Source organism: Podarcis bocagei, assembly GCF_964188305.1.
Source record: "Podarcis bocagei genome assembly, chromosome: 11".
NCBI lineage: Eukaryota > Metazoa > Chordata > Lepidosauria > Squamata > Lacertidae > Podarcis > Podarcis bocagei.
In genome coordinates, this window is record NC_138136.1 from 37,554,126 (window position 1) to 37,577,252 (window position 23,127).

Here is a 23,127-nt window from a genome sequence, read left to right on the forward strand (position 1 = left end):
GCTGCCCTGGACACAGATTTGACCTGTGCCTCCATGGACAGCTGTGAGTCCAAAATGACTCCCAGGCTGCACACCTGGTCCTTCAGGGGCACAGTTACCCCATTCAGGACCAGGGAATCCTCCACACCTGCCCGCCTCCTGTCCCCCAAAAACAGTACTTCTGTCTTGTCAGGATTCAACCTCAATCTGTTAGCCGCCATCCATCCTCCAACCGCCTCCAGGCACTCACAAATTAGCAAGTTTAATGTGCGCTCAGATTCAGAGCTAACTAGATTTCAAAAGATATCTGGGGGAGATACATGTTTAGATTGTGAGCTAGCAAGTCTAATTCACATTGGTTCCTTTGGGGTCAAAAGGAGTCTAGAGCAAGGGTAGGCAACGTAAGGCCCGTGGGCCGGATGCTGCCCAATTGCCTTCTCAATCCGGCCCACGGACTGTCTGGGAATCAGCATGTTTTTACATGAGTAGAATGTGTCCTTTTATTTAAAATGCATCTCTGGGTTATTTGTGGGGCCTGCCTGGTGTTTTTACATGAGTAGAATGTGTGCTTTTATTTAAAATGCATCTCTGGTTTTTTTGTGGGGCATAGGAATTCATTCATTATTATTTTTCAAAATATAGTCCGGCCCACCACATGGGCTGAGAGATGGTGGACCGGCCCATGGCTGAAAAAGGTTGCTGACCCCTGGTCTAGAGAGAAGTACATACTTTGAATATATAATGATCCCAGAATCCATGGTATTTCCTGTTAAAGCGTCTCATGCAATAGGACTGGGAAAGACATTAGTCCAAACCCTAGATAATAACTGCCAGGAACACTATAGATATTGTTCAAGTAGACAATGCCCTGACTCAGTATAAAGCTAGGGTTCCAACATAGTGCCCACAAAGCCTCTAAGCACCACCCCCTGCCATTGCTCCCTTTGTCATAAGTTGGGGGAAGTGGTTACCTTCCGCACCCCCCATCTATAAAAAGTACAGAGCTAAAGGAGTAAGAGTGACACTCTTTCCCACAGCCCTCATTCAGCTTTGTGTGCTCATCAAAGCACAGGTTGACACCTGAGCAGCTGGAGAGATGGTGCAGCAACCAAGGGTAGGAGGACAAGTGTGCAAAGGGCAGTAATCTGGGAGACTGGGGAGAGGGAGGAAAACAAAAGCCACCAAGGCAGAGAAAGAGGCATGCCACCAAGAGAAAGAGCACACACACACATGAACACACGTACATCTTATTTAGTAAACTGGATCCCCTTGAAATGGCATCATTTTTAATGGGTTATTTCCCCTACTCTTCTCATCACTAGTCACCTCTCAAAAAAAAAACCACCCAGTGCAGGCATGGGTACTCATAATTTTTACAAAGGATCTTCTCAAAACTGCCACTATTAAATAGGCCACCACTTTTCCACACAAGTGTTTTCCAATTTGCTGGTGATTCTATTGTCACCCTATGTTTAAAAAAATGTATCATTGAGATACATGCCTTTGATCAATGTTTTCGTGGTGATGACAATAACAAGAAGTACAATTTTACTCTGTAGTCTACCAAGGTAAGCTTTAATTTGATGGTGTTTTGAAGTTCACTGTGTAAAATCAGGCAGATTCATGAGAATCAAAAGAATATGTATGTGGACTCTCTCTCTCTCTCCTACTGTCCCTGTTTTATATGTAACACTATGGAAAGCAGGTAGAAAACCAAAGAAAGGGATGATGCCCACTGTACTCTCTAAAATTCCAGATGTGCCTGCAAGACTACAAAAATTGGTAACTTCTGTTATAAATGTAGATTTTTACAAATATTATATGTATTTAGTCTAACATACCAACAGACAAAAATAAACAAATGCTGGAAAGATTGTCTCAACCAGCCTGTCACTTGGCGGAGTAAAGCTCTTGATGAGCCATTAGGTACTACAGCACCTCTTGCTGAGCCAGTTCCAGATGGTGACTCTGAAAGCTTTTGAGAGCTCAAGACCACTCTTCTTCGGCTTAAAAATAAGGGAACGAACAATGAACTTCACCACCTGCATCTTAAAGCTCATCTACACATTCTTTACGAATCAGGTTAATCCAATAATTTTTCACATTCTCCAGCAGGTTTAATTTGCCATTGTTCAGAGACAGTAGGGAAAATAGGTCTGCTGTACAAACTTAATTCTAAGGATACTAGTGAGTATAAACCTGTTGCATTATTTATTTTATAGTCTACTTTTAGGAGGGTTCATTGTACTTGTTTCTGTGCACAACTACTTTGCAGAGGGGTGTTACTTATTAACTGAAGTTAACTTAATTGTTCTCCAAAAGTTAAATACACTGATGTTAGCAGTAGCAAGTTTAAAAGCGGAGTTGTTGTTACAGTATTGCTTTGAAATAACCACCTGTATAAACACTATTATTTCAGTGATGTCTGCTCTTCAAAAGCATTAATTGCAATTTCTACCTTGGACACTGTCATATTCTTCCATCAATTCAATGATATGCCCCAAAACCTTGGATATGGAATTGTTCTCAATGCACACATACAAAGACAAAGAGGGATACTCATCTAGATGATACTAGGTGTACCAAACTGCAATTGAAATCACCACATTTAAACAAAAACAATTAAGCAATTAAGTCTCAGTGGGATCACCGAGACTTCTGAATTGTACTAAACCTTTATTAAACTCTATCACTTTCTTACAGGATAATAAGCTATTTAACACTATCAAGACTAGCAAACTTTAACAATTGTTTGGAATGTGCTTTCTGCAGGATATAGACAGAAACATTTAGAATGTAAAACACCTTTACTATCCAGCCCCAGACAGCCCACTACCCAAAGCTTCCACTGTCTAGCCCTGTTCCCCCAGACACACCACAATTTGATGCTACACAGAGCATCAATATTTCTACTTCAAACTACAATTATTGTAGCACTTTACCATTTTCTTGTGTAGGAGAGAGAAATTTCTATTAGTTGCCATGAAAGAACTAGCTATTAAGGTTAGGATAAGATTTTGAAGTTGGAACATGTAGGGGCTTGCCTAGGGACATTGCCTTCTTTTTGTATTGGAGGAATAAAAGGGAATAAATAGGAACAGACAGGGCAAAGCATGAAAATCAGATTTATATATATATATATATATCCAGTTTGGGATTTTAAAAAGCCAGGCTTCCTCCACTCTCTTGAGTGAAGGAAAGGGACACCTGCATGCGCCCATCAAAACACCCATGGGATGCTGCCTTTGGAAGGAGTTGTGCATACTCTGAAACAACAAGGGTGGCCTGCTCCCCCAGAGAAGCAAACCTTGATGCAAACCTCTCTTGGTTTGCTTGCAGCTTTTATGAGCCTCCAGGTGCTGATGCTCCAGGCTTGGTATGTGGCGAGCCATAAAATGGGAGAAAGAAACCTCCAGGCTCCAGCGACCACCAAAGATGCTGCATCTCCTTCAACAAGCCATTGTCTTCTTTTATGACTGAGATGTTGATTCTTAATTTAGTATCCAAATCTTAATCTTTTCCACCACTTAGTAGCACAGGTTTTTATCCCCACAGATAATATACTTAGAATAACAAATCCAGTTGCATTTCTTTTCAAATAAGAACTGAGATTCTGTGCATGTGACAGGTTTTTTAAAAAAACAATTTTGATTTCAGCAAGCCTTTCTAAACTACGAGAGTCCTACCAAGTCTAGATGCATACAGACTTGATTTTAGCATATTTAGAGTAATGTTCAACACAGCTACCCTGACAAAACTATTGTGGCATTAGGTAATCTTCTGTTCTAGTCCTTTGTAATACTAGTGCCATTTTTAATCAGGAAGTGGAAGACTCCATTTTGAAAACTCAGTATTTTTCCATAATACATTCTTAATTAACTTGAAGGTAGGAGGAGCCCATATTATGTCTTCAGCTTTTAAAAGATACCAGAATTGGCACAGGTAGCTCTGGTTGTATTTTTACTATGTATGTATTTCAGTGTCAACCAGCAAGCAGTTGCTGAGAGACAGCTGTAGGTTTTCAGTGTGTTTAAAAGGAAAATGAAAACTATAGTTCTGTTCCTAAACAGAAGGCACACACATCTGGTTTAAATGCATTCTTGCTATATCAGAACAAAACAGTGCAAGAGAAATTTCCATAGCTGATAGTGCTTAGCATTAAGGAGCTACCAGGCCTACTGCTATAATCAGCTTTAGGAGGCTCCAGTGCTTCTGTTATCTTCACAGCATTTATTTTAGATTTATTTTTCAAGTGCTTATCTGAAGCTCTTTATTTCTCAAGAACTGGTGCCTAGCATTATAGCTCTTAAAAGGTCAAGTTCAGCATTATTACATGGAAAAACGACTACTGTACCCATGTAGTTTACAATCTGCTAGCTTTTCAGTATGAGAGTTTTTATTTAAAATTTGTATTTAAAAAGCTTTATATTTTATATTTCTAAACATTTTGATAAAAAACTTAGCTTACTCTAACTTAAATGGCAAAATTCTACAACTTCAAAAGGCAATATAGAGGGCAAAACCCCATGTGTACACCCTCGTCTTCACCAAAAATCAAATCACCTTTCCTTAGTATGAATCACGGAAATCCCAAAATTGGATGTATTATTTTAGAGAAGACAACACACCAGATTTAGAATACAACTGAATGAAGTCAAGTTGCATGCGTCACTATGCAAATGTACATTTGATGCATAATTCTAGTTTGGATTTTTTATTTTTAAATATATGGTAGATAGTACCAGTAGATCAGGTAGTCAAGCTAAATAAATAAAAAAAAAGATTTTCTTAAATTTTACAATTAATATTTGAACTTGTTTACTAATAGAGGCAACAGTCCTGAAGTAACCTAGTGAGCTTCTCTAGGCTTCAGAGTTTTCTACAGGTCACTTCCTATAATAAGACAGAGTTGTCCAACTACAACTTCTTTTCTTTTTTCTAACTGAAAAGGAGTCTTGGGACTTGCCATGAAAAGCAGAAGACCTGCTGCTTAGCAGTTTCCTTTCTGTGGTTTCTATTTTTCTCCCCACAGAGGGAACCAAAAAACCCTATAGACTGGGCTGGCTCATTTAACTGAATCATCCTTCATGCAAAAAGAATCCCGTGCACATAGAAAGTTATCACAGGGAAGGTTCTGGGCTAGGCTTTGCCTAAGACAAAGTAAATTCTGGGGGGGCCTGGTGTATACTTCCCCTAAAACAAAATACCACAATCACTTATTGCTTTAGGGATGACATCCAGCTGGTCTTGCTCAGGCAGTCACTAATCCTGTAGTAATGAGCAGGATCTCCAACTCAATACCCCTTAGTACCTCTTTACATTATGCACCTACAATGGAATTAAAAGATAAGCTGGGGTGTCTGTCTGAGAGTGTTCCTTTGTGAGCATGTGTTGGAAGGGTTTTTCACCCCCTGCCAACTGTTTCCAAGGACCTATGTGTGTGCCTGTACCCATAATTCTAGCCCCTACCAAGCAGAAGAAAAAGAAGAGTTTGGATTTGATATTCCCCCTTTCACTCCCTTTAAGGAGTCTCAAAGCGGCTAACAATCTTCTTTCCCTTCCTCCCCCACAACAAACACTCTGTGAGGTGAGTGGGGCTGAGAGACTTCAGAGAAGTGTGACTAGCCCAAGGTCACCCAGCAGCTGCATGTGGAGGAGCAGAGACGCGAACCCGGTTCCCCAGATTACGAGACTACCGCTCTTAACCACTACACCACACTGGCTCTCACTGCTAATTTTCATGAGTCCCCACTTGCTATATAATATACTCATATATAGTGTTCAAATTTCCACCTATTGACCAAGTGAAGACGCCTGGGCACCAGGATAGCACCTGACATCTCCACTATCTGGAGGTGCTTGCCTGGGGATCATCGGATCTTGACTGTTTTCACAGACTAATGCCTCATCCTGTAGAATTCTATCAGTTATATTTTATCTGCACAATCAGGATGAATTTCAGGAACCAAAATGCTTTTTCTGTGCAGCCTGAGCAGAAGCACTGGACAATGTTATAGTTAATTGTTGTAGCTTCTCTTCACTTACCCCACCCCACTTTCCTGCTCACAGTTGTGAAGAATATTTTTATATTATGAATGGTCTGCATCACCATTAAGAAAAGAGGTAGGAATAGGCCAGTCTATACGTGGACTGTCCCTGGATCAAGTGACTTTTCTTAAATTCTCGAAGGTTGTTATACAACTAGCTCAAGGTTGTCAACTGGGCTAGCCAGATGTTTAACTGATAATCAGTCACAGTTAGTCCATCATTTGAAATATAAGACTTTAAAGCAATCTTGTCCAAAAATAGCAACTAGACATTCTGTTCTGGCGAGTGTAACCTTGGTTTTAGGGAGCCATTTGGCACCTATACAGTATATCTGAGTTTCTAACACTGCTCCTATAGCATACAAAAAGTACTTTACTGTTAGCCTAATAAGTCTGAACAAGATATTTAATATTAGAGAGAAGAGTGGTAAATGATAGCAAGTTATACTCAAGGCTAAAAGAAAGAACTTTAACCCAGGCAGCTTGCATCCATCATCCCATCTACAACACCACACCAGTAACCTCAATTTAAATTAATGAAATTCACCAATATGAAAACTGGTGTCAAGCATATTCCATTGCAGCTTATCCAAAGGATCACTAAAAACATGTGGTTTTGCGTATATTTAGCAATGACCATTACAAATAGTTTGGGAATGCCACAGTGGCTTTAACCAGCATTGACAGTAGCATATATCCACGTGTTCCAAATGGACAGTTCTGCTATGCCAAAGGACATTATCAGAGCTAAGTCTTGGTCATGCAGGTGAGAAAAGGGAGGAATTCAATGTCACACTATGACAGATGATCTGCCCTCTCCCACTCATGCACTGTTCCGGGGCCACAGGGAAATGTGATGGGGCAACCCTGCTACACTAGCTGGACTTGTGCTGGCTCCCACTAGGGTGTCAGGATTCTGTCAGCAGCTCCCGGCTGGTTGCCCAGGAAAGTACAAAGACAAGGAAAAGTTTCTTACCCTCCATTTTTATTTCAGTCTTTACAGAGAGAGGCTATAGAACCCAGCCTCTTGGATAATGGCGTTGTCCCGAGTGAATCGCCACCCCTCCCCATCTCTTCCACTTCCACATTCATCATTCTCATTGTCTCCTCTATGGGTGCTGCTACATGCCCTCTGTCTTTGAGCTCTTTAGTCTCCTACTTTTAAGGCTTCCTGGGTTCTGGGAGATTGAGGGTCTGGAATGCTTTCTAATGACAATGTGCCAGCTGGGTGTTGTATTCTAGACAACAGTCTCCTATCAGTATTCTAGATAACCTACTACCAGCAGGAACATATTAATTGTGCTTCCCCTCCCCCCCAAAAAAGCTCTACAAGTTGATAGCAACAACTGAGTATAGACATTTCATGTGAAAGAATCTTCCATACTGTTTAAAAAGGAAAGAGCAGGTTCCCTATGGCAACCATAATACAGTTTGACTTGGGACCACATGTCAAAACCTAGACACTAAATTAGTTTGATACAATTTGGTACTTTGCAATAAATTGTGCAACTGTTTTACTGCACATTCAGTACACAACTCATCATCTATGTTACCATGCAAAAGACATCTTTAAGTGGTAGGACATGAATAACAATAAGAAATTACAATTTATTCACTACAAGGTGAATTCAAGACCTATCAACATGTCAGTTTAATCATGTGAATTGGCTCTGCATGACCTTGCTGCCAAGAGCAATTTGTATATAGTTCATGTACAGCATCTCTATGCAAAAGGCCTGACAATCTGGCAGTACCGTATTCTATCAAACAGAAGATTCCAGGACATGGTCTGTGTTCAACAACTCCAAGACTATGACTACCTCTTCCATGCTTCTGCTCTCGGGCAGAAGAATCATGCAGGAAGGTTTGTAAGTACTCAGTACATCGTAAATCAGGATTGGTGTGACATGAGATAACCTGGCAATTGACACAGCTTCAAGTGCAAAGCAACTGCTCTACCAAATGAATCATGTGACCGGGTTGTGCATCAGCAACACAAAGCAACTCTGCTGTGTGCCCAGGAGGAAGTACACAAATATTGCCTCTGCAAGAGAGGTGCACAGCTCCCATGACACTGCTAGCAGACGTAGCCTTCATTACTTCAACAGTGTCTTCTTCCATTTTCTATCTGCATAGATCTATTTAGACAGTAACTTTTATGATGCCAGAGTGTGGCATCTTTAATAGCACATGATGATTAACATCAAATTCACTAAACATCCACTCTAAAATTTCACAGTAGCAATGGTAATGGCATTTCATGCCTCTTCCCAGGCATGACTCTTCAAGTCAAAAGTGTGTCAGACATAACCCATATGCTTCTGAAGCATCAGGGAGAGGCAGCGAAGCAAAAGGGTTCCTGAATCGACACAAAATCTGTCCCTTTGTTCTACTAGTGGAACCTTAATTCTAATCTTCAACTGGCAGAGTAGCAGCAGGTGTGATGGTGTTCTCTGCGAGAGCACCAATACCATGGAGAACATGATGGAGCACATTGTCTACACTTAAGGGCCTGCCTCTCCATCACCGGCACATTCTCTTACCAGTTTTAGTAACATAGAACAGGGGATATAGAGGCACTGTTAACAGCAAGTAAAACTGAAGTGAATGGCTGTGTCTCAGCCACCTAGCAGAGGAGGCCACTATATTAAATATCCCACTCTATTCCATGGGCTCAGGGCAGCCTAAAGCACTTTCTCAATGCTAACACTTCTGCCTCCAATGAGCTCATAACAGCAGAGTTTTATATTAAACATTATATTATATTAAACCAGGGACGGTTTGTCTTATGTGCAAAGTGGGGCATAGCTCTGCCAAGATTCTGAACCCCTCTCCAAACCTTCAAAGCCATGGTCCAGTCTTTGACCTGTCACCCACAATAATATCAATACATTTCCAGTGACTGAGATGATTCTGTCCGTCTTTTCTGCTTAGCCTGTCATAAAAATCATTAGCAGTAGATCCCGCTGTCTCCAAGGGAAGGAAACAGTTAAAAACAGCAACCCAATCATAGAGAAAGCAAGGGAGGCAGAGCAGAATCATTCCTCTTCCCCCTTGCTTTCTCTTTCTCAGAAACCACACAGGAGGCAAAATTTAAACAAAATTTAATCTCTCTAAGCCCCTGAAGGTGGAATCCAATGGGGAGGTTTCTGCAATAGACCCAAGCTGTTTGCTTCTTTGAGTGTGCACAGTTTCATTTATTGCCTCCCTCCCTCAATATGCTTGCATGTGAGAAAGAGAGGAAGAAGGATTTTGTCCAGGCACATTGAGTGAGGTGTGTGTGTGGGGGGGGGGGTGCATTGTAAACCCTTTGCTTTTACTTTAGAAATTCTTGAGAAAATTAATGGAAGAACCCAGCTTTCTCTTTTGCTGAAATGGTTGTGAGAAAAGGTGGACATTTGCTTATACGGGCATCCAACCCCCTTGTGTGCAATTGGCATGTCCATGATCGCTGATGCACACACCATTTTTGGCGCTGCAAGGAGGCGGGGCAGAATTCTATTATACTGTGATTTATAGAGGTACTGCAGTGTACAGGTTCAGTAGTAGGACTGCTGGGCTAGGGGCCTGGGAAACCTGGGAAACCTGGGTTCAAAACCTCACTTAGCCATGAAGCTAGGATAATTGCTATGATTTTATTTTGGTGAACAATGTATGCTGCCTGAAATCCTCTATCCACTTACATAAGATTATTGAGCGCTTCTCTTAACTGGACAGGGAAACAAGCCACAGAGTGGTTGATTTAGTATTACAACAGGTGGGCTGCCCTGCCTACCTGCCAAATTTGGCCTCCCAGGGGTGTGGGAAATAAACATCTGGCCATCCAACCAAAACATTTCTCCACCCCTGCTTTATACCACACATAATAACAAAATGTGATTATGACCATAAGTTGATGAAGAATTGTTCCAACCATAGCTATTGGCCATAATGGCTATGTGGAATCACCTGGGGAGGGCTATTCTCTTCAGGCCATCATTGTAGAGGCATACGATTGGTCACTGTGGGAAGCAGAATGCTGTACTAAATGGATGACTGGTCCAATCCACATGAGTACTTGAGATTGCAAATATATTTGTTTGTGTGGTTTAAACGCAACAAATGAATATGACAAAATTCTGCTGAAAGATTTTAAAATCATATAATGAACTCTACAGTGGCTTCCCATGCTTCCATTCCAAGGATAATCATACGTAATCCATTCCAGAAGACTGTTCCGAGTTCTGAAACGTTTGAAAACCGAAAATTCAATAGCCTACAGCTAGGCCTCAGGATCTCACACTCAGTGGAAGCCATGTGGCATGTTCGACTTCCCAGGCATGTTCGAAAACTGAAACATTTACTTTCGGGTTTACGGTGTTCAAAACCCGAAATGTTTGTCAACAGAGACGTTCAAAAACCAAGGCATCACTGTAATCTGAAATAATCTAAAACTGATACAATGTAATCTACCCTGCCAGTCTCAACTGCCTTTGTTGTTCTGTTCTTCTGAACCACCATTTCTTCTCTGTTGTTGTTAATAATATTAATATTAATTAAATATATATCCTGTCCTTTCTCCCAAAGGAACCCAGGGAGGCAAACACACAAATGATGACACATCTAACGCATCTCCAATACAGATGCAAACTAGGAAAGATCACTACTTAAAAGGTTATTGGAAGAAGGTCTTCAGTAAGCGCTGAAAAGGCAACAGAGATGGTGCCTGTCTAATATTTAACAGGAGGAAACTCCAAAGGGTAAGTGCCACAATACTAAAGGCCAGATGCCTTTATTTTACAGAACGGATCTCCTGATAAGATGCATCTGTAAGGAGGCCCTCTCCAGCGAGACAGTCTTTCAGGTATCCTGGTCCAAGCTGTATAGGGCTCTACATACCAAAACTACCACTTTGAACTTAGCTACTTGGCAGACAGTACAATTCTTTCAGCGGTGGTGAAAGAATTTCTCAGGAATTTCTCAGGAAAAGTTGCAGCCTCTGAACAAATGTCAAAGGCAGTCCTACATACAGCACAGTTTAGTAATCCAACCTGGCACTTACCTGGATGACAATGGTTAGGCCATCCAGTTCAGAAATGTCAGCAGCTGTCTAACCAGCCAAAGCTGATAAAAGGCGCTTTTACCCACTGAGGTCAGCTGGACCTCTAGTGATGAAGATGGATCCAGGAACATTCCCTGACTACAAACCTGCTCTATGAGGGGAGCCCACTCTTTCCAAAGCAGGCAACTGACTGATTGCCTGGAAAGCTGTCATGGTTAAGAGTGAGTTTATTGGCCCTCAACAGCCCACCGCAGAGTCCGGGCACCAAACCAGGGCTTTCATGCATTTCCTGATTCATATGTTACAATTAGAGCTGGGTATCATCATCATCATTTAATTATTTATTACTTGCCCTTCACCCTAAGACCCCGATGACATCTTACTCCATATTACTGTTTGTCAATACAATCAACACAAAGCGTGTTGTACATACAACTTACACCATTTCCTCCCTCAAAGCAGCCCTGAGAAAGAGAGAATGGCTGACTCAGGATCATGAAGTAGCATTTATGCCCAAGAAGGAATTTGAACAAGGATCTCCACAGTAAACTCTAGTACTAATCATTCTGCAACACTGCCTCTTGGGTCTGGAATTCCACCCCATAACACCTGTGTGATGCCACCTCCTTGCCAAATCCCCCTTTAATGAAGCCACTGCTTAGTCCTCAATTTCCATCCCCAACTCCCACCACTGCATTTGCAAACACCCACCTGCCCCTGTCCTTGCCTCTCTGAGCACTCCTTCCTTCTTTCATTTTCTCTCTGCCAGACTTTATACTTTAAACTGCATGGGGAAAGGGGGACTACTTGCCTTTGGGACAGATATTTCAAATAAGAGGTTCAAGTAAACGGGAGTGCTACTTACAAAGGATTATTCACTCATAGAATGCCACCTAGATAGCTGAAGTTTCAGATAATTTAATATTATGTATGAATGGAACAACAAGAGAGACAAACATCTGACAACAGTTAGAATAATTTCACATGCCAAACCATGCTGCTCATGCTTGCTTTTGAAGAAAACAAGTCCTTTTTCTGCACATGTCAGTACTAAATTATAACTATCTAGTCTAGGTCTGCAACTAAGAATTTTTCAGGAATCTATGAAAAGAAGAGATTTAAAACTGCAATAATTTGCCAGTCGTCAACATCATTCTGTCTCTAAGGCAATAAATAGTTGCATTTTTTTGCCACTACACCTGTGATTTAAGTACATGTCAATGGAGATACCTCCTAGTAAGTTACGGGTTACATTTAATAAACTATAGGTCAGATTGTCATTTTTCACATGCTAACTCAATGTGGGCAAAGAGGGAAGCAGTAACAATGTCACAAACATATGCAGGCAAACCATGCGCTTGGCTGCGCATCTTTATCATCACCTTGTAAGAAGAAAGGGCCATGGTAGTAATGATAGCTCTCCTTGTGTTTAAAAATAATACTCCCACAATCACATAGAAAAGAGGGATGGGTTTTAAGAGGAAAAAGGGGCTGAAACAGTCCCTAATTCAAAGCACATTTTTGTCCAACTGAGTATTGTCATTTCTGGTACAGACGTCTAGCCAAGGAAAACAGTACTTGAGGAAGAGATGCTGCAGGAAGCAAAATACAGAGCTCAGTGCTCCACACTAATGCACACTTAAGCCACAACCCTATCTCAGGCTCCCCTACCTCAAAACGTAGCCTATAAATACTTAAAAACAACAACAAATATGCAATTGGAGCAGTTCTGGGTTTTAAACTCAAGTAGGAGCCACCATCACATATAGTCTGGCCTTTTTGGTAACATGATTTTAGAGCTTTCATTAATATACTCTGTAGAAACATGAAATGTTAGCCAGCAGTGTTATGTCTATAGCAGCTGGCTATCATATATACCTGAGTCAAAATTAGAGTAACCCAATGACTGATGGGAATGCAGCCAGGTGCCAAAAAGGCTTAGGCAAAATTCAACACACAACTTGTTGTGGATATCTGCTTCCATTTGTATTGGGCTTTTTATACATACAGTCTATGGAAGATTCTCTAGATGATCAAGCCTGCTCATTATAGCTTTTGCATAAGAGTAGATAAAAACAACCACCATTCCATGACTAAGAGTATTATACACTCCAGCAGTTGCTGATCTTTAGCAAGCCATACAGGTTCAACAAAGGTTCTGTTTTGGGTTTAAAAAAAACATATTATACCAGTCTATACTATTGTTATTTTCAAAGGGTTATGCACTCACAGAATGCCATCAAGATAATAGAAGGGTCATTCCATATCAAGTGATCCATCTTTTTTACCTCATGTCATCTGATTTTCTTAATATTTTGTACACTTGTTGGATGATCAAAATTAAGTTTAAATCTAAAATTTTATTTTTTCCTCTCATCCTGCTTTTGAGTTATGACGGTTTGAAATTTCAAAAAATTGACAATTTTGGCCTTGCCGACTACACAAAAACCTTTAAAGCTCAGCCCAGGATTGAGATACATCAAAACTAAAAACACCAATCTTTTCAGAACTTTGTGGGCTTTAACAGGATATGTCACATGGTGGACTTACTTAAAAATGTAAATTTTAAATTTAAGTTGCAAAATTTAAAAAGTGATATAAATATTATTAAAAGTTTCCAAAAAACTGTGTTCATTATTTAATATTTCTAATAGCTATCTGTAAAATTTTATCTTGGGATCTCAATGGGATCTGTCTGCCTTATACATTTCTGCATTATTGGCTTCTATTTAGGATAAATGGGTCTTCTTGGAGGAAATATATAACAAAATAAACAAGACTTCCAACTATAATATTAGTCGTTGCAGGCATTTCTTTAGAAAGTTATTCAATTAAAAGGTGTCTGAAAAGCCAGTCAAGCTTTTCTTTTAAAAATGTATTCCCAAGCAGATTGATAGCTTGCTGTTGCATGATAGAATTAACACTTTGAAAGAATTCTTGTTAGTACTTCATCTTGTGACCATTACAACAAAATGCATATCAAACAAAATTATGGGGAAAATGTGTAAGAAGGTCACAGTTGCTTCTTCACTTTTATAGTCCAACAACAGCACATGGGTCAACAACCATGTTAGCTTGTATTCACAGGTCGCATACCCAGTTATCTCAGCCATATCCAGAGATTTTGTGCCTCCTTCAATGTCAAACTTCTCCCTCTCATTGCTAAAGAAGTGCACCTTGGTCACAATTTCTGTTGGACTGGATGTAGCAATGAAATCCTTGTGTTCCCCCTTGATCACTTTCACTCTTTTTGTCATTTTAGGAGCATTTCTTCTTTTCTGCACTCATTTGTTGAAAATAAGAACTAGATAGAAAGGATGTTATCTTGGCACCAGTTAAGCAGTTCCAGCAGTGTCATAATGTTGTTTGATATTTATTTTGTTGCTAAACTTAGTTTTGATCATTCAACAAGTATACAAAATCCTAAGAAAATTGGATGACATGAGGTAAAAAAGTTGGATCACGTGATATGGAATGATCAAGAAGTTTCAGTTAATTTATGGATATGTATGGACAGAATGACAAAAGAGGAAAAACATCTGACAAGGATTTGAGATGTCAAAACATACTCCCCAAAACTAGTCTGGCCCACCTTTCCAGTAAATACTTCCATTATCCCCGACAACTGACCATGCTATCTTGAGTTATGAGAGAGCTGGAGTCCAACAAAGTCTAAAGTGAACCAGGTTGGGGAAGTATTTGGCAAATCTACAGAACATGAGGGGGAAACTTTTCACATGGGTGGCTAAGGCAAGTAGCAGACAGAAAACAAATTACCTGAATGCTACACAGAGGCATTTTGGAATGGGCAGTTTTAACAAAACTTAAGATCAGGGAGCTATATTGCCTGCATGTAGATGCAAATGTTTGCTTCTAGGTGTATCCAACCAACTAACAACTTCCTAAGGAATATCTGTAAAGCTTCAAGGTCCTTTGGCAAATGGGAATAATTTTTAATGCCTTAAATTTTCTGTGCTTTGTTCTTCAGTACAAAACATATGCAGTATGTTGTAAATATCCCACTGATTTCACTGGAATCCACATTCTAATAACTGTGCTGGCAGCATTTAAATGTTACACAAAAAAGCATGGAAGTGAACACTAGAATCTTTTTGTTGTCCCAAGAAGAGCCATGTTACAGAAGCAGTGGGGTCATCAGGCCTTTTTGCATTCAACATAGATTCAGGCCTTTAGATTTAGGATATAATAGATTAGGTTCTTCAAGGCCAGAAGCAGGTTTTCTAAAATAAAACACAAACTATTCAATGGCAATACTGAAGCTCAGATCCAAGTAGACCAAAAGCAAGAGAGAAAGCAAGGCCACAAAATCCCATAAAGTGGAAAAGCCATGGAAATCTACAGGCAAGACTGATTGTCCCCAGCAAGCAAAGAAAACCTAAGCATGCAGTCTCAGGCTTCAGAAAAGACTGAAGATGGAAAGTTGGCATTCTGCTACTTGGTGCAATCAAGGTACACTAAATCTCAAGTTATAGATTAAGCAATATTTTATAGTTATTTCTTCTTACTTTTTAAAAAACCAAATGCCTATGCGGGTAGGTAGGTGCTTAGCCCTTGTTACTCTATTCCCTATCCTCTCCATCTCTCTCCCATAGATAAAAAGACAGTTTAGGGAGGGAGTTTGTGAACTGAAAACCAGCAGCTTCTTTCTGCATGCCTTTCTTCCATTGAGATGCCCCTGACTGGTTTAAGGAGAACAAGAAAGGAGAGAAACAAGACAACACACAGTGACTCTAAGAGGAAATAGGAAAAAGGTGTTCATCTACTCTACTAAGGTCTCTGGCTTCCTAGCAATTACGCTCACTGAAAATCCACAGCACACAGGGATCTACCAAAGAGAACATTAAATTGTGATTAGCTTAGACCTGTACACAAAATATTACACATGCAGATGAATCCTTTCGCTGGGTTCAATCAACTAAAGAAAGGTCTAGCATGGCTTGCAAGCTCATTATGTATACTTGACAATGAGGAACTTGGACCACATCTCCCTAGCCCAAGATATTGCCTGGTCTCCCGAGCTGCCAACTTGAAGACAAAAATAGAGGTGCTGCAAGTTATATTTGCAGCAACAGAACTTGAATTCAGGGCACTTTAGGGCGTGGGGTTTCAGGCGTGGCCCCTCCTTTGCCTTCTTGAAGAAACCATCCAGGACAATTAGTTAATGACCGAGCCCTACAGACACCGTAAGTCATAGGAGAACAGAAACCATAACAGTATTATTTGTTGCCTTTCATTAGTTAACCATGACATGCACTTTACTATGTAAACTAACCACACATGTATTATCTTGATACATAAGAAGCATCTAGATTACAGTTCATTTCACACATAGAATCATAGAATTGTGGAGTTAGAAGGGACCACAAGGATCATCTAGTCCAGCCCCTGCAATGCAGGAATTTTTTGCCCAACGTGGGGCTCAAACCCACCACCCTGAGATTAAGAGTCTCATGCTCTACAAGCTGAGCTATCACATGATCCTTAGATTCTTTGGGTGAGGAGAGGGGAATATGTAAAATAAGAATATTATTAACCAAAGATAGAAAGCAGAATATCATCTTTTAAAAAAACAAAAAACTCCATGCACATTCCAGCCAATACAGATTCCGCAACTGCAAAAATACACATATGTATACTGTATGCATTAAGTGGCACTTTCAAAAACTCTCATAGCTGTACTGGTGGTTGGCACCATCAACGAAAAGGTAGTACTGTAGTGTACAAACTACTTTGGAATAGCCATTCACCCAACCCACAAGCTGCTTAAGGAGCCATTTTCCTCACTTTTGAAAGCAACCAGCAGGGCTAAAAAAAAAAATCCCCAGCATTTTAAAATATTTTGACTAAAGAGGATTTTCTCAGAGTGTTAACTGCTTGCAGGAAAAGAGAGTCTGTATATTCCTCTTTCCATTATCTTTCTAGTACTTATGGAAAACAGAATCACTGATTGTCAGACCTGGCTGACAAAACAAGAGCAACAAATGTTTCCTGTTTTATGGCTGAAGCATTCCAGTAATATTTAACATTATCCATATTCAAAGCTGAATAAATAAGTCTCTGGTTTCATTGCCTTTGTGACATTTCTCGGTGCTGCTAACCAAGAAGATAGATATTTACTTAGCTATTACGGAAGGTAGTCTTAGTGCCGATTTAAATTCCAACATAGTTACCTATTACAGTGCCTCTCTTACAGATAATAGTGGAAATGACGTGGCCTACCTTTAAAAGGCAAGCATTCCAGACTTCATGGAACCTGGACATGTTAAAGACACCCACTTCCCTCCTTTACAACTCCTAGATTCAGTATGAAATCCTTACCCCATGATGACCAATGGAGACGTGCTATGTGAGTCGTTTAAGCAGACCAATTCCTAAATGGATTTGCCTTGCACTTTTACAACGCGGCAACTGGACCCCAGCTAGTTAGCAGTGCTGACACTCCTTCTCGGTCTGGTTTTCTGCCTTTTCCTGTAGTAGATCCCAGGTGTTTCCACGAAATCCACGGGGCCCTATAATCCTTCTCAGCAGAATTTCAAACGCTAGAGTCTACAGGCATGTGGGAGCGTGGCCGGGGGAGGGGGAAGAAACCCTTATGTAGAGAAGACAGGGAGTCTGGCTAGGGAGTCGGCCCGAGGGGACTCTCCCCCATAGCCTCCCGGAGCCAGTCTCCTCCGCACCCCCTGCACCACGGGGTCCAGGGGCAGCTCCAGCTCCCTGCCAGGAGGCGGCGGACAGGAGGTAGAAGCAGCAGCACCAAGCCAACTCTCCTTCTGCAGGGAGGAGGGGGGTTTAGAAACCCCACAGCAGCGCTTATGCCGTCGGCAGTTAATATAAATGCCCTGGAGCGGCGGCGAGAGCCCCGGATCGCCGTCCGTCTCAGGTGCAGAGCGGGACTGGGGGGCTTGCGGTGTGCGCAGCGCTCCGCGCCGCCCTTCCTTCTAACACCCCCGCCGGCAGCAGCAGCAGAATGGGGGGTGTCGCTTCATTTTCCCAAGCAGCAGCAGCGGCGGCAGCAGCAGCGGGAGGCGGCGGCGGCGGAGGAAGAAGCCGTTTCGCCGGCGCTGACATCGGGCTCCGGTAAAACGGCGGCTGAGGCAGGGCACCGGCCGCGCATCCCTTGCAAGGGCGGGATGATGAAGACGTGGGGGGCTAAAGGGGAGATGTGGCGGGTCCCCACTTCAGGCACGCCTGTTTCTGCAGCGGGGGAGCATCTTCCTCCGGCTCGGAGCTGGCAGATCAATCATTCACAGCAGCAGCAGCGAGGCGGGAGGAGAAAAAGGAGGAGGAGTGGCGGTGGTGGTAACCGCGTCGATAGCAGCAGAGCCCCCTCGCGCCCCTCTCTGCAGCAGCGGGGCCACAGCGCGGGCTGCTGCGGCGACAGCGGGAGGAGGAGGAGGAGGGCGCTTGCCCCTACAACACCTCAGGCACCGTTCCCCCGACGAGCGGGCAGGCAGGCAGTCAAGGCGCGGGGCTCTCCAATCGCAGGGTCAATCCGTGCCCGGCCGCTCCGGCTCTTCCCTGCCCGCAAAAGCCTCTCCGCGCCGCCCGCTCACATCCTCCCGCCTCACACCTCCTCCTCCTCCTCTCCCCGCCCTCGCACACGCCTCCGCCTCAGTCGGTTGCTCCCTCACTCTCTCCCTCTGCCGGTTTCCCGCGCAGGACAGGCTGGGGGCGTGAGGGGGGAGAGCCGGAAGGGCGGCGCTCAGAGCTGGAGGCGCCAGAGAAGAGACGGGCGCCCCGCTCTCCCTTCGCTCCGTCCCTCCCACCGGCGCCCGCAGCCACCCAAACCCAAAAAATACAATTAAAAAAGCGCGACGGTGGAAGGGCTGCGGCTGCAGCGGCGTGTAAGCAACCCGGGCTAGGCGCGGGGTCTGCCCCTCCACTCGGGCCCAGCTCTTTCCCTGTGGGGCTGCGCGGTGCAATGTCTTCTCTCGGCTACTCCGCAGCCACGAACCCCCCGCGCGGCAGCACCTGCTTATTCTGCCTCCATCCTCTACTCGGGGACCTTTAAATAGGGCACGTCACCACGCTCCCCTACGCATCGCCGTCACACACTGCTCCCGGCGCTGACGTCACCGGGGTGCGGGGGATGATGTCAGGTTGGTCCACGCCGCCGGAAGCGCTTCTATAATAGGGAATGGAATAGGGGCGCGCGCGAGTGCAAGGAGAGGGAAGGATAGGCTGGGCTGCTGCGACCCACCTCCAGGATCTTGGCTTGCCGCTGGTGCGTCGTCTAACCACCCACCCCCCATAGTTACCCTAAAAAAATTGCTTGTCTAGAAAGGGAAGTTCTGACTCTTCGTTTTCCACCTAAAGACTGAAAACATACCGTGAAAGTAGCAAATACGCCCTGAAGCAAGTCAAATCCAGACTCTCATGCTGGGAGTCAGCGTTGCAATTTGAATTGCAAACCAGGCAGGCAGCTAGCTAGCACAATGCTAAAAGGGTCACGTCCTCTTTGATGTTGTTTATATGTTGCTTTGGAGATTTTTACTCAAAAGAGCAACTCATAAATACTTAAAATAAATAGAATGTTATACTACCCATAGTCTAAGAATGAAGTGGGCAACAACTAGATTGCACTGTAAAATATTTTTAGTAGAATTTTACGCATCTTTGGGTTTTTTGGTTTTGTGTTAAAGATGACTTCTATGATCGCATATAATAAACACATTTTCAAATAAAAGATGGCTTGTATGATTACAGCTTAAATTAGAAAGTATGATGGCAAAAACGTTAAAATTTTAGAAAGAAGCCAATGCTGTGAATTGCTAAAGGGAATCGATCCTCCTCTTGAACTGGAACACAGGAAGCTGTTTCTACCAAGTCATCAACCAACAAATCAGTTCCTCTTGGGCAGAATTGTGAATGCTAACCAGCAGCTGCTTGCCAGGTGTCAGACAGAAATATTTCCCAGTTCCTATCTAGACACCAGGGGCAGAACCAGGGAGCTGAATAGAAAACCACTAGAAACCCACTTTTCATATATCAACAGACATATAATTTAGTTATCTGTTTGCATTAAAAGTTTTACTGATTTTATGTGTTTTTGTTAATAATAATAATAATAATAATAATAATAATAATAATAAGAAGAAGAAGAAGAAGAAGTTGTTTTTTAGCAGTTTGTGGAATTCAGCTGTGTTTTATCAATAATTTTATTATGTACACCACTTAGAGACTGGTGGGATATAGCAGCTGTCTCAGGCAGCGGAAGCCCCCAAGGCAGCATTCCTGCAGGAGCCCCACCTGCCCTGCCACCACCTGTGGAGAAGCAAGCACCAATTTTCTGCAAGATGTTTGTGAGATCTCAGCAGAACTTGCTGCCGCTGTACAACCTAGCTAAGGGATGCTTCAACGGGGGTTGCAGCAGGGCGGGAAGCACTTCCCATTTTGCCTCAAGTGGCAAAACAGGACACACTGACCCTGCTTAGAGAGACTTGTGACTGAGCAGCCTCAAAATCTTTTATATAATTGTTACTGCTGGATCTGGAAGAATTTGTAAGCAGAATTAAAATAAGCTGCTAGTATTGTTCCACAAGAGTTCATGTAATACTATATATAGATAGGAAAACATTTCTATATTGGAATCCTGTAATGCTAATTGTTTGCGTACAAATATACGGCCAGGAATTTACACAGATGAATGAAAAGAAATTGAAACATAGTATTCTGTAACATGATAGAAGAGTAAAACTGTAATTTTTAGTCAAAGGAAGGAAATAAATGCAATTCAGCTCTTCCTACCTGCATGTCAATGACCTGGAGCTTTTGTTTCCTTTCAGTTTGTCATTCTTTAGCCTTTTTTCTCTTTATTCACTTCCTTGTGGTTCCTTTTTACCTCATTCATTCTTTGCTCATATTGAGACGTTTTTGGTGGTCTTAACACACATAGCCCTGTCGTTTACTCTTGTGATGTTCTTGTGCTGACTCTTCAAATCTCTCAACGGTCTCAACTGCCATCCCCATGGAAACCTCTAGAACCTTCTAATTCCAGAAGCAGAGTAAAGAAATAATAGTTTACAAAAGCACCTTGTTTCAGACTTGTTTAAGAATAGCACATTCCAAATGAGGCAGAGAAAATTATACATTTGCCTTGTAAAGGCCATCAGCCAAAGTGGGAAGAAGTAGATTTCCCCACATCTGATCCATTAGTTAACTCAAATCTACCTCAGGTTCTGATTAGCTAATAAAAACCAAAATGTCTCACGGGAAACATACATGCTGCTATTTATAGAGTTGCTTTCGCTGCCGCTGTTTAAAGGAGTATAAAGGAAACAACAAAGAAAATTAAATGAGTAACAAGCTTTCTAATTTGAAAAGTTTGAATTAACTACATTGTTTAATTGGATGCTTTAATTTCCATGCATCCATTCAAAGTTTCAACAAGTACATTGGCCTCACATCGATACCTATCGCCTCAAGCAATAATAGTGAACTTCCCAGAGAGGTATTCTAATACTAGTAACACAAGTGCATGTAGAAACATGTATTAATTGGTATTTAATGTCAGTTACTTTGAAACTGTGAAGGAAGTATGTTGTTATCTCTATGGTTTATTGATATACTGATTTTCAGCTCAAAGGTGAGGCAGTCTCTGACTTAATACATATTAGGAAGGGTAATTATTGGTACAAAATTAAAATGGGTGAAGATAGGCTCTAGCTTTGGGTAATTTCTCATTTTAAAATGTTCAAATTTATGACAGGAGTATGGAATTCACTTGGAAATGTAAGGTACAGAAACAAGAGTTGACAAAGTTGCCCTTTCTTCTTCAAGTATGGGTCAGAAAGAGCAAAACATTAGCAGCATCAATATGAAAACTGTCATATCCCAAGAAAATAGAATACCAGAAAGCTTTTACCTAACACTATTTAGAGCCCTTAATAAAAGATGTGGACTATTGGAGCATGAAGTATAGGCCTCAAGCCTCAGGAAAATAAATGTTTGGAATCCATTTCCCAAAACTGTAGTGGAGATTCGTGAGTTTTCAGAATATAAATTCATTTTGACATATATCACTATGCTTATTTTATTTTTTAAATGTTAAATTCTTAGTTTTTTTTAAAAAAAAAATCTGTTTAATGTATATTTTATCTGGAGTTTTAAATATATTTTACTTTCATATGCACTTTAAATATATTCTATTTTGTTCTTTTTTTGATATGGTCTATGACCAGTACAACAGTATTCTGTTTTATTCTATATTAGTTTAATAAACTACACAGACTTAGTTTATCTCCCATCTAGCCTCTGCAGGTTAATCTCCCACCCCATGTCAGCAAAAACTCCTACTCTTTAATGCTCTATAACTCCAATAGGATCTGTAGATTTCCCTTCCGGGTTGCCAGAATTTGTTTTTCTCTTTGAACAGGAGACCCTCATTGCCACAGAACAGAAACTGCTTTTGAAAGTCCTCCAGTGATGCTAGGAGCCAAAGTTATGTGGATCTAGTTGTCCAGTATTATTTTTTGTTTTAACATATTTGTACAAGACAGCTCACCACAAAGGAATGGGTCTTTCCCGCAAGTGTCCACTTGTTAGAGTTCTAATCTTGTTTTAAATGCATTTGTCATTTTTGTGTTTTTAACCATTCTAAATTATTTTATGTGTAAATCAACTTGTGACAGTGGTTTAAAGGTAAAGGGACCCCTGACCATTCGGTCCAGTCGTGACCGACTCTGGGGTTGCGGTGCTCATCTCGCTTTATTGGCCGAGGGAGTCGGTGTACAGTTTCCGGGTCATGTGGCCAGCATGACTAAGCTGCTTCTGGCGAACCAGAGCAGTGCACAGAAACACCGTTTACCTTCCCGCTGGAGTAGTACCTATTTATCTACTTGCACAATGATGTGCTTTCAAACTGCTATGTTGGCAGAAGTAGGGACCGAGCAACGGGAGCTCACCCCGTCGCGGGGATTTGAACCGCCAACCTTCTGATCAGCAAGTCCTAGGCTTTGTGGTTTAACCCACAGTGCCACCCGCGTCCCAAGGACAGTGGTTTAGAAGGTGATGAATAAAGTGTAATAATATAAAATGTAC

The 23,127-nt window shown here is 41.8% G+C and overlaps 1 protein-coding gene across 4 annotated transcripts in view; it reads right to left on the minus strand.

The window, feature by feature from the left end:
• HOMER1 (homer scaffold protein 1) overlaps nt 1-21,050 on the minus strand; it is an 82,513-nt gene extending 61,463 nt beyond the window's left edge. The window contains exon 1 of one of the 4 annotated variants that reach the window (XM_081213092.1): nt 20,836-21,050. Coding sequence is in view for 1 of the 4 variants with exons in the window: in XM_081213091.1 (XP_081069217.1) it covers nt 17,407-17,411 (5 nt within the window). In the remaining 3 variants the exon portion in view is untranslated. Of the gene's footprint in view, nt 1-17,307; nt 17,382-17,406; nt 18,021-18,507; nt 18,607-20,835 lie in introns of those variants that run through there. The other 3 variants (XM_081213094.1, XM_081213091.1, XM_081213093.1) reach the window with 3 other exon arrangements.
• Between the last annotated feature and the right edge of the window lie 2,077 nt (nt 21,051-23,127).